Genomic DNA, 11362 nt, shown 5'->3' with positions numbered 1-11362 from the left:
AGCCGCGACACCGACTCGGCCCGGCCCGCGCGATGGCGGCCGCAGGGCGGCTGCTGCAGCCCCGCCGCGAGCCGCCGGGGGCGCTGCGGCGCCGGGCGGGAGGGCGGCTCTGATTGGCTGCCGGCGCGGGTATATAAGGCAGACGCAGGCGGTGCCCGGATCTCTTCCGCCGCCATTTTCTGCCGGACGCAGGTCTCCGCTGTCTCCGCCGCTCGCACGAGCACCCCCGCCGCCCTCGCCCCGCCATGGAGGACGCGACCGAGATGAGCGGCGGCCAGGAGGAGTTCGCCGAGGGCTCCAAGATCAACGCGAGCAAGAACCAGCAGGACGACGGGTAGGGCCTGGGATGGCGTGGGGGGGAGGTGTGGGGGAGTCGCGCGTCCATCTCGGCCGCCCGCCCTGCGGCTCGGGGGGGCGGCTCGGTGGCTGCAGGGAGCGGGGCCTTCCCTTCCCGCACCATGGCCGCGCCCGCCTTTGTGTCCCGGGCGGGTGACCCAGTTTCCGTGGGGCGGGGACAGGGACGGGGGGGGCCGATCGGGGCCGTGACGTCACCGGCAGCCTATGGGGCGCTGGGGGGGCTCCCCCGCCGCTCCCTCACCCGTATCCGTACGCGTTTCCTGCCCTCCAGGAAAATGTTCATCGGAGGCCTCAGCTGGGACACCAGCAAGAAGGACCTGACGGAGTATCTCTCGCGGTTTGGCGAGGTTGTGGATTGCACAATCAAAACAGACCCGGTCACTGGAAGGTCGAGGGGGTTTGGATTCGTGCTCTTCAAGGATGCCGCCAGCGTGGAGAAGGTGGGCGCTTTGCCTGCGGATCGATGGCATGAAGCCAGCTTGTGTTGCTGTAGCGATCTGAGACGTTGTTCCTTTGTCTGCTTTTTAGGTGTTGGAACTGAAGGAACACAAACTGGATGGGAAGTTAATAGATCCTAAAAGGGCAAAAGCACTGAAAGGGAAGGAGCCACCAAAAAAAGTGTTTGTTGGTGGGCTGAGTCCAGATACATCTGAAGAACAGATTAAGGAGTACTTTGGTGCTTTTGGCGAGGTATGGTGTATTGACATATAAGAACACCTCTAGTTCTCAAGTGCAGTGTTGCCTCTCTCTTAAGATAGAATTTGCGAGGAGGGAGTCGGCCAAAACTAGAGATTGTTGAATCTATATGTTAGTGACTTCATAGAATGGTAATGGTCGGATTTATAGCTGCCAGAAGTAGTCAGCATAGATGCTGCCCTGCCAGATGGTTCTGATGGCATAAAAAGTTGCTTACAGATTTCATGCATTGTTTATATGCATTTTGATTTCAGATTGAAAACATTGAACTTCCCATGGACACAAAGACAAATGAAAGGAGGGGCTTCTGTTTTATCACATACACAGATGAAGAGCCAGTAAAGAAGTTACTAGAGAGCAGATACCACCAGATTGGTTCAGGCAAGGTAGGAATACTGCTGTTCTTAGCATGTGAAATCTATCTCTATAGCCTTCTGTGAAAGCAGCTGACAAAATGCTCTTGAAATTCTTGCTGAGTTAAAGAATTTCTGTCCTTACAGTGTGAGATCAAAGTAGCACAGCCCAAAGAGGTGTACAGGCAGCAGCAGCAGCAGCAGAAAGGAGGGAAAAGCAATTCTTCTGGTGGACGTGGAGGCGGAAGGGGGCGTGGACGGGGTGAGTGTTTTCAGTGGTTCTATTAATGTAAGTACTAAGTGTCTTACCAAACACTCAGGAGTTTGTAGATATTCCAGGTTGTCTGTGTGCAGATCTCATGTGTAATCAAATATGTAAAGTAGCCTGTTAGTAAGTGGTGTTTGGTGGTTATGATTGCTTGTTGAAGCTGAGGAATCTCCTCTTGATCTGCTTGTGTTCAAGTGGTGAAGTGGGAAGGCGGCTGTAGGGTGCTTTTGTACACCCTTAGTGGACAGTGTAACCAGTGCAGTTACACTGTCATTTGAAAGGGACACACTTAATTGGCTTATGGGCAGAAGAAGTGCAGTCACTTTGCTGCACCTTCAAATGGATCAGAGGGCATCATCTGTTATGCTACAGGTTAATGCATCTCAGTCTTACAAGGTCAAGCAGTCACAACACCACTCAGTAAGGCTGGTCCTGTGGTGTCACTTGGTGCTCAGGCAGTTACTGATTATTCTCGTATCCAAATGGGCTATCTCAATTCTTTTTAGAAAATTACTGTTCTTGGGGAGGCAAGAGGGTTCTTTTGGGTAATAGCTCTAGTATAGAAAGATTGCCATTGAAAGTTAGATGAGGTGCCACAGGAGAGGAGTGAAATAAGTTTTGAAACTTACACTTGCTATACTTGGTTTCAGGTCAGGGACAAAACTGGAACCAAGGATTTAATAACTATTATGATCAAGGCTATGGAAATTACAATAGTGCTTACAGTGATCAGAGCTACAGTGGCTATGGAGGCTATGACTACTCTGGGTACAACTATCCCAACTATGGATATGGGCCAGGATACACAGATTACAGTGGTAAGTGGTTTTGCCCTCGCTCCCGATAACAAGAGCATGCATCCCCTCTCTGGAACATTGCTCTTACTCAGCACATGGCTCTAAAGATCAGATCTCTTGGTGTGCTGTGTGTGAAGTCTCCTGAGGCTGGATGTTAATGCTTCTGGATTGTTCTGTTTTTTCCCCATGTGTTACCTCCAGGCCAACAAAGCACGTATGGGAAGGCGTCCCGTGGCGGCGGCAACCACCAAAACAACTACCAGCCGTACTAAAGCAGTACCTAGTACTTGACAAACAGGTGTGTACATGAGTGCAAGCTCCACTCCGAGTATGTCTAATCTAATTTAAAGATCAATAGACAAACGAAGAGTAAAAACTTGCCTAGCATGACTTTTCCTTTAATTAAGCTTTTGTTAACTTAAAAAATACTTTTTTTTTTAAAACCAGCTTTGCCTACGTGTCTATAGATCTTTAACTTTGTAAAAATGTGACTTTATCTTCTTTAGTACTTCAGAAAAACATAAGAGTTTTTCTGGTTTGCGTTGTGTACCAGGTGGTCTAGAGGAATAATTAAACTTATTAGAAGTATTAACAGGTAAAGTACTGAAATGGGTACAACTTAAGGAAAACAAGAATGTTGTCTTCTAACTCTGACATTATACCTTGTTTGTACCCGCCAGCGGGAACTTCATTGCAGGCCGTGTGTCACCCTGACCACGTCTATCTCTGGGGTCGCACGTTGCAGGCAGAGCGCAAGGCATACACCAGAAAACGCTGTCCTGTGGTATGGTCTCTTCCAACTTCATGTACCAGCGTAAAGATTAAAGTGGAAAACTTCAGACTTTGGCTTCTTTTTTTAATCTTTTTTGGAGATTAAGTGTCTTTAACTTAAATGGTTTTTTACAGGAGTTAAAGTACATAAATGCCTTTACAGCTTAATCATTTGGTCTTCTGTTTAGTGTTGTATTTCAATTGTGGAACCTCATTTTAAATGTGCATTCTTTAAGATTTTAATGCTTGCTTTTTTCTTTTTATAGCTAATAGTGAAATCTGCAAACCAAAACGAACTTTTAAATCTGGATAAACATTAAAGATCATATGCATATGGACTGTCTGAACTAAAGTGACCTGACTTGTGTTGCACATAAGTCGTTTAGTTGTATAAACAAATAATCAGAAAGCCTTTTGGCAGTGTCTTCAGTGGAAAGAAAGCGATCCAGAGCCTGCTAACTTGTCTAAATTGGATGTTTTTTTATTTTGGAGCAGCTTCCTAGATGGGCTGAATGGTAATATTTGGGAAAACAAATTACTGATGGGTAACTAAACAAACCTCTTGTGTTACCTTAATAAATATGCATATGATCTTTAACAGTGAAGAAAGGAATATATAGAAGACTTAAAGCAGTTCATGAAAATGGACCTTTTAACAATTCTGTAGTAACTGTCACAGATCTGACATGCATTTTGTCTTGATTTTTTAGGTAGAGATACTGCAACAAAAAGCCATCTTGCAACGCATCGTGAGTGAATGGAGGGTGGTCTTCGTGAGAGGAAATGACTATTTTGTAAAAGACTTTTAGTGTATGACACAACTGTGTCCAACTGTACATAGCGGCCGACTAGTTTTCTTTTATGGTTTTTACTTTCTTTTTGCCATTCATGTTATGACACAATGTGGACTTGTGTTTATACAAACTTTATTTGTACAATTTCATGTTAAAGGATTCTCTAATAAATGCTTACTTAAGTGAGCGTGTAGTCTTGCTGTCGCCTTAAAGTGGTGTAAGATCTAAAACTCATTTGGACAGAAGGGCGGGTACCTCTCTGGAGGTCAGCATTACTGTGAGAACACTTTTTTCCCTGATCTGTCTAAAAAGAGCACCAGAGTGGTTGGAATTAGCATCACTGTGGAAGATGGTAGAGTTGTGTCCTGCCCTCTGCAGAAACGAGGAGAGTGATCTGTGGCACAATGCTGCCAGTTTTGAACATCTCAGGAGCGATCTAGAAGTATAGCAGCAACTTTTTAATGCCGATAGCAGTACTTGAAGAGTTGAGTTTTTCAAGCACTTTAAACCTTGAATATTCTAGAACCTAGGTTAATTACTTTCCTACACCACTTCTATTCCGATTTCAAGCAGGAGATCACAAGTTCTTGAGCTTCAGGGTCAGCAACTCTTTTCTGTACAGCTTGGCACCTACAAGTTAGGTCCTGTACCGTACTCTTACCACTGGGATTAGAAAATGGGGTTCCCATCTTGTGCATGCTAGCAAGCAACAACTAAAAGCCTGAGTGGCTGCTGGAGAAGGAACACTGTGTTACCCAGCAGGTTCTCTTTGGATTAGAATGATTGGGATGGGTAATGGAGCATATACATTCTTAAGGAGGTTGAAGGATTGCAGTAGTCTGCCTGAAGTTTTGATTTTTCTCAGCACAAGTACCTAGTCAAGCATCAAAATAAACCTTGCTTGTTAAAGCTCACTGATGTCACTGGGCACAAACTGAAGAATTGGTACGGGACTGCAGGGAGAAGCCACAGCAGTGTGTGAGTTTATACACGGACTGTGTGAGTGCAGCTGGATCCAGCACTGTCCTCCACAGCAACTCTGTGGGGCTGAAAAAGACTTGTGCCACAAGGACATGGCTTCATTGCTACAGTGGTTTGTTAATATACAAAACCCCACTAAGCCAAGTTTTCTTCACTCTGTGGTCTTCCTGCTCTACTTGGCCCTAGTGAAGTGTGGCTGGAGTGCTGTGTACAGGTTTGCACTCCTCAGCACAAGAAAGGCAAGGAGATATGGCAGAAGGTCCAGTAGAGGGCCACAAAGATGATGAGGGGTCTGGAGCATCTCTTTCAAGGAGAGACTGGGAGCTGGGCCTGTTTCATCAAGAGAAGACTGAAGGGGATCTCATAAATGCACATAAATATCTCAAAGGCAGGTGCCAAGAGGTGCCAGACACTTTTCAGTGGTGCCCAGTGAAAGGGCGAGGAGCAACGGCGACAAACTAAAACACAAGTTCCACCTCACCATGAGGAAGGACTTCTTAAGCTGAGGGTGGCAGAGCGCTGGGAGCAGCTGACCAGAGAGGTTGTGGAGTCTCCTCTGGAGACATTCCAAACTCACCGGGACCGGTTCCTGTGTCACCCGCTGCAGGTGGCCCTGCCTTGGGCGGGGAGGGTGGACTGGACGATCTCCCGAGGCCCCGTCCAGCCCTGTCGATTCCGTGACTGCCCACTCCGGCCCGCCCAGGCTCCGCTGCTGCCGGCGCTGTGCCGGAGCCCGCCCCGCGCTCCCTCACGGCTCCCCGGGGGCGGTGTCACGTGCCCCGCCCGCCGCGCTCCTTCCGGCCGCCATTTTAGGTTGGGTCGGTGGCGGCGCCATTAAAAACAGGGAGCGAGAGGAGCAGGACTCGGCGGGATCGGCGCACTCGGCCGGGGCCGCCAGCGGGGCCGGGGCCTCGGCGGGGAGGCGGCGGCACCGGGGGTGGCCGCTGTGGGGCGGCGGCCGGTGTGGGGCGGCGGCGGTGGCACCGACACCATGTCGGATCAGCAGTTCGCTCTGGACTCGGCGGCAGTGGCGGCTGGCGCCGGGGACGGCGCGGCGGAGCCGGCGGAGCAGCCTGAGGGGCAGGCGGGGGCGGGGAGCACCGATGGGGGAGGAGGCGGCGGCGGCGGCGGGATCGAGTCGGAGGGAGCCAAGATCGACGCCAGCAAGAACGAGGAGGACGAGGGGTGAGCGGCGGGGGCGGGTTGTGTGTCCCGGGCGGGGCCTGGCGCCCCCGGCCCGGCCCGGCCCGGCCCCCCTCGGCCCCGCTCGCCGCCCTGTTTGTTTACTTGGCGCCTCGGCGACGTCACGGGCCGGGCCGGGCGGCGGGGGCGGTGTGTGGTCCCGGGGTGTCCAAATGGTGTGATGTGCGCCAAGCTACAGACCTCTTTTACTTTTTTTTTTTTTTTTAAGGATGTATTTTCTGCGAGTTAAAGTGCGATGCGTGCGTTAAGACCGTAACTCGGTGTGGCTGAATGCTCTGGTTGCAGTCACAGCACTGCCCTGTGCTGCAGACATTACAGTGTGTCAGTTGAGTGTCAGTAAGAGGCGAGAGGCACCGGGACTTCTTCCCAGCCTAAAGCGTCCCTTTGCTTCTCTCGGAACTTGCTGTGGGGAGGATTATGTTGGGTGGTGTCCGAACTCTAGAAGTAGGAGTCGAAAAGGCGGGAAGCTAAGTCGGGAGAGGTTCAGGTTAGGTATAAGGAAAAGGTTTTTCACCCAGAGGGTGCTTGGCAGTGAAACAGGCTCCACAGGGAAGTGGTTACAGGACAAGCCTGACAGAGTTCAAGAAGGACTTGGACAATTCTCTCAGGCACATGGTGTGACTCTTGGGGTGTCCTGTGCAGGGCTGGAGTTGGACTTGATGATTCTGATAGGTCCCTTCCAACTCAGCATATTCTGTTACTGTGTTTTATGGAGAATAAAGACAGCTTTTAATCTTCAGAGGGTCTCTGCCTGGGGCAGTGTCACTTCCGTATTGCCGGTGAAATTTGCATGTAATCAGTCCAGTGACAGGACAGGCTGATGTGCTCTGCTGTCTCCTGTCTGACCCCTGAGAAACTCGAGCTGCAGGTCTGTTTTTGGTCGAGGCAGAAGATAACCTGGATAAAGGAGCACTAGCTACTGTGTTCTTCAGATACCTGCTGCAAAACCTTCCAGTGTCTTCTTCCTTCTGTAATAACCTGGGATGTTGCTGAGAGAGATGTTAATAATTTGAGATGTTACAGGGAGAGAGGAACCTATTATTGAGTTTTTTTTTGCTGGGACTAGCAAAAAATTAGAATGGTTTTGTTACTTCTCACCTGCTCTTAATGGCTTTAAATATCTTCGGAGTTTGCCTGCTTGTTTCATTTCTTGCCCTGGAATACACACCAAATAAAGGGTTTTCAGGAACAAGCTCAGGTTCTTTTGAGGCAGCACAGCCTAGAAAGAGTGGTCTCTAAGTGGTGCAGGGATGTTGGGCAGTGCTTACATGCATCACACATTGACTTGTAGTCTAGTTCAGTCTTTTTATTTGACCTGTCAATTCTTAATGCTGTACAGGAAACAAAGTGTTTCGACTACACTTCTGGTAGTAAAGGGAAAACAGCATACCTGTGATACCTTGTTTAGCCAAGTGTGAAGTTTGAAAGCTTTCCCAGTGCACTTCTGGGATTTTATTTTGGGAAACTGCATGTGCTGAAGTGACTTAGACCAGCCAGACTGTGGGCTAGGAATAATGTATGTATTTTACAAGCTTTTGGCAGCACTGTGACACTGCTCCTGAATTGTTTGTTGTGCTCACGTTTGTGGTGTAGCCTTGACCTGAGCTCAGCTTTGCCTTGGAGCAGTAGTTTATGTAGAGGCAGATGGAAGCAGTCGTGGTTTGCTGCTCTGTGACTGGGCTCAAACGTGCAGTCACTGTGTGGAGGGATGAAAACCCTTCAGAGGCTGTTGGTTTCAAGCTCGTGTTCTTGGTCTGTCTGTCCTTAGTGATACAAAGCAGGGTTTGTGTGTTGATGTTGAGACAGGTGGTTTGTGTAGCAAGCGTGAGTTCAGTAGTAACTGCTAGAGCATCACTGCCCTCCATGTGTCAGAAACACGATGCTGCATCCTCTGTGTTTTTGTGTTTTGGATGCTTAAGAAACCCTCCACAGAACAGCAAACAAACTAAGGACCTTAATGATGGGTGAACAGAGGGCAGCAAGCATACTTTGGTTTACTCTCTGTACTGGTATGAGGCTGCTGGTTTACCAGGGTGGACCATTTCTTCCATGAAGACAATAAGAACCTGATAGAAAGGGCTGTTGGTACTTTGTTGAAGAGAGATCTGGAACTAGTGGGAAAAATGGATAAAGGGATGGGGAACTGGTGCTCCCTCTTCACAAATTCCAAGACTTGTTATAAAAACATCTGAAGTTCCTGAACTGTCATCTGTGTGGATATGTTTGTCAGAAACTGAATGCTCCTGTTAATTCTGTGAGAGCGCAGCTAATTCAACAGAGTTAGTTCACAGGAGCAGCTTTTAATTCGAGAGAGTTTGAGTTGTGGAGGTACAATGCTATTTTGCATGATTGACAGGAATATTTGTGTGTGGGAAGTGGAAGGGTTGGAAACATGATACAGTGGTTTTTCAGGTTTTCTGAAAACTGTGTCTGATTGTGGAATAAGTTGGGACAGTGAAAATGTGCAAAGCTTTGTAGAAAGCGCTTTTATAGATCATAATGGGTCATAATTTTTGGTTAGAGCTCACTGTAAAATCTGCGTTATCAGTATTAAAAGAGATCATCTCAAATCCAATCCTCTTTTGAATGGGTGCCTAAGCCCTATACCTGATAACTTGGAATGTTTGATTTGGGTGTATATTGGCTTGATTTTTCATATTTTTAAAATTTAAAAAAAAAAAAAATTATGCCTTAATAACATGGTGGGGTGGTTATGATTTGATTCTAAGCTTCCAGTGTGCTTTTGAAAATACAAGTCATGAATTATGTGCTGTACACATCTGCCTAGCAAAACTGGTGCTGTAGAAGTATCAGAAAGACGTTATCTCAGTGATACTGGATTATGCCAGGTGTGTATATAAAGTTTTTGTGAAGAAAGGTAACTTCTGACCATCCAATACTTTGCTTTTTCTTTACTGCTTTCTGGGGAAGGGAACTTGACTAAACTTTTTATTTTAATTTACTAATTTGGGCATATGTCCAGTCCAGACTGGTAGATAAATGCTTCTGTTTAACCACACTTCCTTGTAAATCTAATCTGCCTGTGTGTGTTTCATGAGCAGTTGGGTGGAGGCTCCACAGATAACTAAATGGAATTAAGCCTGTGGTGGGTCAGTAGTGGTAGGGATGTAAGGAAGTAGTAAAAGACTTTTTTGTCACTGTTGGTAGTTTCTTGGGACAGCAGAGTAAGCAGCTGCAGGAGAAAATGGTGAAAAACGTCTGTGTATGTGAAAGTCTTTATCTGTCCTGGCCAGAATCATTTAAGCAAGCTGTCAAAAAGTGCAGGCCTGTGTGTGTAGTGATATGACTGGTAAAATACTGCCAGTTCCATGCATTAGGTAATTGAGTTCATAAAGCTTGGCAGTGCAGGATTTTGGGTAACACACATTTACAGATTGACCATCTTGTCTTAACAGGAAAATGTTCATCGGTGGCCTTAGCTGGGACACAACGAAGAAGGATCTGAAGGACTACTTCTCTAAGTTTGGGGAAGTTGTAGACTGCACCCTGAAGTTAGACCCCATCACTGGGCGATCGAGAGGCTTCGGCTTTGTACTCTTCAAAGAATCGGAGAGCGTAGATAAGGTGGGATTGATGTAATGAAACATGATGAAATTTAGGTATCGGAGATAAAGCACTTACTAGGATGGCTGTAGGCACTGGTGTTTGTACATCTTCTGGTAAAGGTGATTCAAGAGTGCAGTGTGCTTAAGGTGCTTGTTGAAATGCTTTCTTTTATGAACCATCTTACTCATGATGCAGTGTCCAGGACTACCAGTGATTCCTGAGGTGTGGATTTGGGCACTTGAAAAGTACAGTGTATAAATGTCACTGCCTACTGCTGTGACAGCAGCATTTGCAAAGAACTTAAAGTCTTTCAATTCCAGAGCTGTAATGTGAACTCCTAGAGTAGAGCCAATAGCTTTGATACATTTGGGCTCTATCCAAGCAAAAATTATCTGTTAACTTTTTTAAAATGCTGTGCAGCATTTTAAAATACAGCACATGGAAAAGTTTTTGCCTTCATTGACCTTTGTGATACCTAAAGTACAGATTTTTTACTTCATAAGGTTTGAGGATGAGTAGAGTACTTTTTGAGGTTACACTCTTGCTTCTGCTGGTTAATAGGTGGTTCCAGTTGTCAGAAGTGTCAGTGTCAGTGGATAGTGATCAAAAATCATAAAACTCTTTGGTTTTGTGCAACAAATTATTGGTGTAACCCAAGTATTGAAATTGAAGCAAATTTGGCCTTACTCAAAACATCAGTGAAACATTTAGCTTGAACTGTGTAAGATTGTGTTTTAATTTTCCTCAGGTCATGGACCAGAAAGAACACAAGCTGAATGGAAAGGTCATTGATCCAAAAAGAGCTAAAGCCATGAAAACAAAAGAACCCGTTAAAAAGATTTTTGTTGGGGGCTTATCTCCAGACACACCTGAGGAGAAAATAAGGGAATATTTTGGAGGTTTTGGTGAGGTATGTGGTGAAACAAACTGCTTATATCTGTGGAACTTGTTCTGTCTTCACAAATTTATTAATAAAAAGCATCCCCCACATGCAGCCTGTATGGATGCTACTGTGAGCTTAATGGCTGTTCCATGTGTGTTAGTGGTTGGAATTTTAATGTATTAGTTACAGGCTTAGAGTTGCACAGACTGGTTTGATGGAAGGAGGAGCTGGGATAAGTCAGAGAGGGAGACAATGTTTTGAGCATGGTGCTTTGGTCAGTTGAATGAGATGCTCTTCAGCCACCCCAGCTCATCTCTTACAGCACACGTTGAGACAGTTTTGCCTAAATTCTCTGCTACTGTGTAGTCTGTGTCTCTCTGTGCCCAGTTTTTGGTGGTGCAGATGACCTAAGTATCACTGAAGTTTTTAAAAGCTGGTGTTGTGTGAGCTTGCTGCAGCTGCTGCTTCCCTATTGGTTTTCAGATGGTGCCAGCTTCATGTCATAACTCTGTTCAGGGCATTTGGTTGCTAAATATATGCCATCTTACAAACTTACAGACGGTTCACTCTGGACTAAAGACTAGGCTACTTTTTGCCTAGGCTGAAGTCTCATGTGTCATGGGTACAGAGAACGTTGACTCTATTTGTAGTCAGGTCAATATTGTCATATCCAAGTCTAAATAATTTCAGTT

At 46.5% G+C, this 11362-nt stretch overlaps 2 protein-coding genes across 5 annotated transcripts in view; both read left to right on the top strand.

Moving 5' to 3' along the window:
- Positions 1 to 132: 132 nt before the first annotated feature.
- On the top strand, positions 133 to 4222 carry HNRNPDL (heterogeneous nuclear ribonucleoprotein D like). 3 transcript variants are annotated; one of them, XM_048304654.1, is made up of 8 exons: positions 133 to 334; positions 629 to 797; positions 886 to 1047; positions 1308 to 1439; positions 1554 to 1668; positions 2325 to 2492; positions 2673 to 2769; positions 3953 to 4222. In XM_048304654.1, the coding sequence occupies exons 1-7, from the start codon at positions 246 to 248 to the stop codon at positions 2741 to 2743; spliced, it is 906 nt and encodes a 301-aa protein (XP_048160611.1). In that variant the 5' UTR covers positions 133 to 245; the 3' UTR covers positions 2744 to 2769; positions 3953 to 4222. The 3 variants fall into 3 exon arrangements, with proteins under 3 accessions (XP_048160611.1, XP_048160612.1, XP_048160610.1); XM_048304655.1 differs by having other exon boundaries at positions 3152 to 4222; XM_048304653.1 differs by having other exon boundaries at positions 2673 to 4222.
- A 1613-nt stretch (positions 4223 to 5835) lies between these two features.
- The window catches only part of HNRNPD (heterogeneous nuclear ribonucleoprotein D), a 9390-nt gene continuing 3863 nt past the window's right edge, over positions 5836 to 11362 (top strand). For both annotated transcript variants that reach the window (XM_048304652.1, XM_048304651.1), the window contains exons 1-3: positions 5836 to 6202; positions 9637 to 9805; positions 10536 to 10697. In XM_048304652.1, coding sequence (XP_048160609.1) covers positions 6009 to 6202; positions 9637 to 9805; positions 10536 to 10697 — 525 coding nt within the window. In that variant the 5' untranslated portion in view covers positions 5836 to 6008. The remainder of the gene's footprint in view (positions 6203 to 9636; positions 9806 to 10535; positions 10698 to 11362) is intronic.

This window comes from Corvus hawaiiensis, chromosome 5 (genome assembly GCF_020740725.1).
Source record: "Corvus hawaiiensis isolate bCorHaw1 chromosome 5, bCorHaw1.pri.cur, whole genome shotgun sequence".
Lineage (NCBI taxonomy): Eukaryota > Metazoa > Chordata > Aves > Passeriformes > Corvidae > Corvus > Corvus hawaiiensis.
The sequence above is the reverse complement of the archived record's forward strand: the minus strand, read 5'-3'. Positions and strand labels throughout refer to the sequence as shown.

Excerpts from the sequence above, each read along its gene's own strand:
- HNRNPDL (XM_048304654.1), top strand. The coding sequence starts at position 246 with ATGGAGGACGCGACCGAGATGAGCGGCGGCCAGGAGGAGTTCGCCGAG. Across the intron at positions 1,048-1,307 it reads ACTTTGGTGCTTTTGGCGAG|ATTGAAAACATTGAACTTCC; the intron begins GTATGGTGTATT and ends TTTTGATTTCAG. Across the intron at positions 2,493-2,672 it reads AGGATACACAGATTACAGTG|GCCAACAAAGCACGTATGGG; the intron begins GTAAGTGGTTTT and ends TGTTACCTCCAG.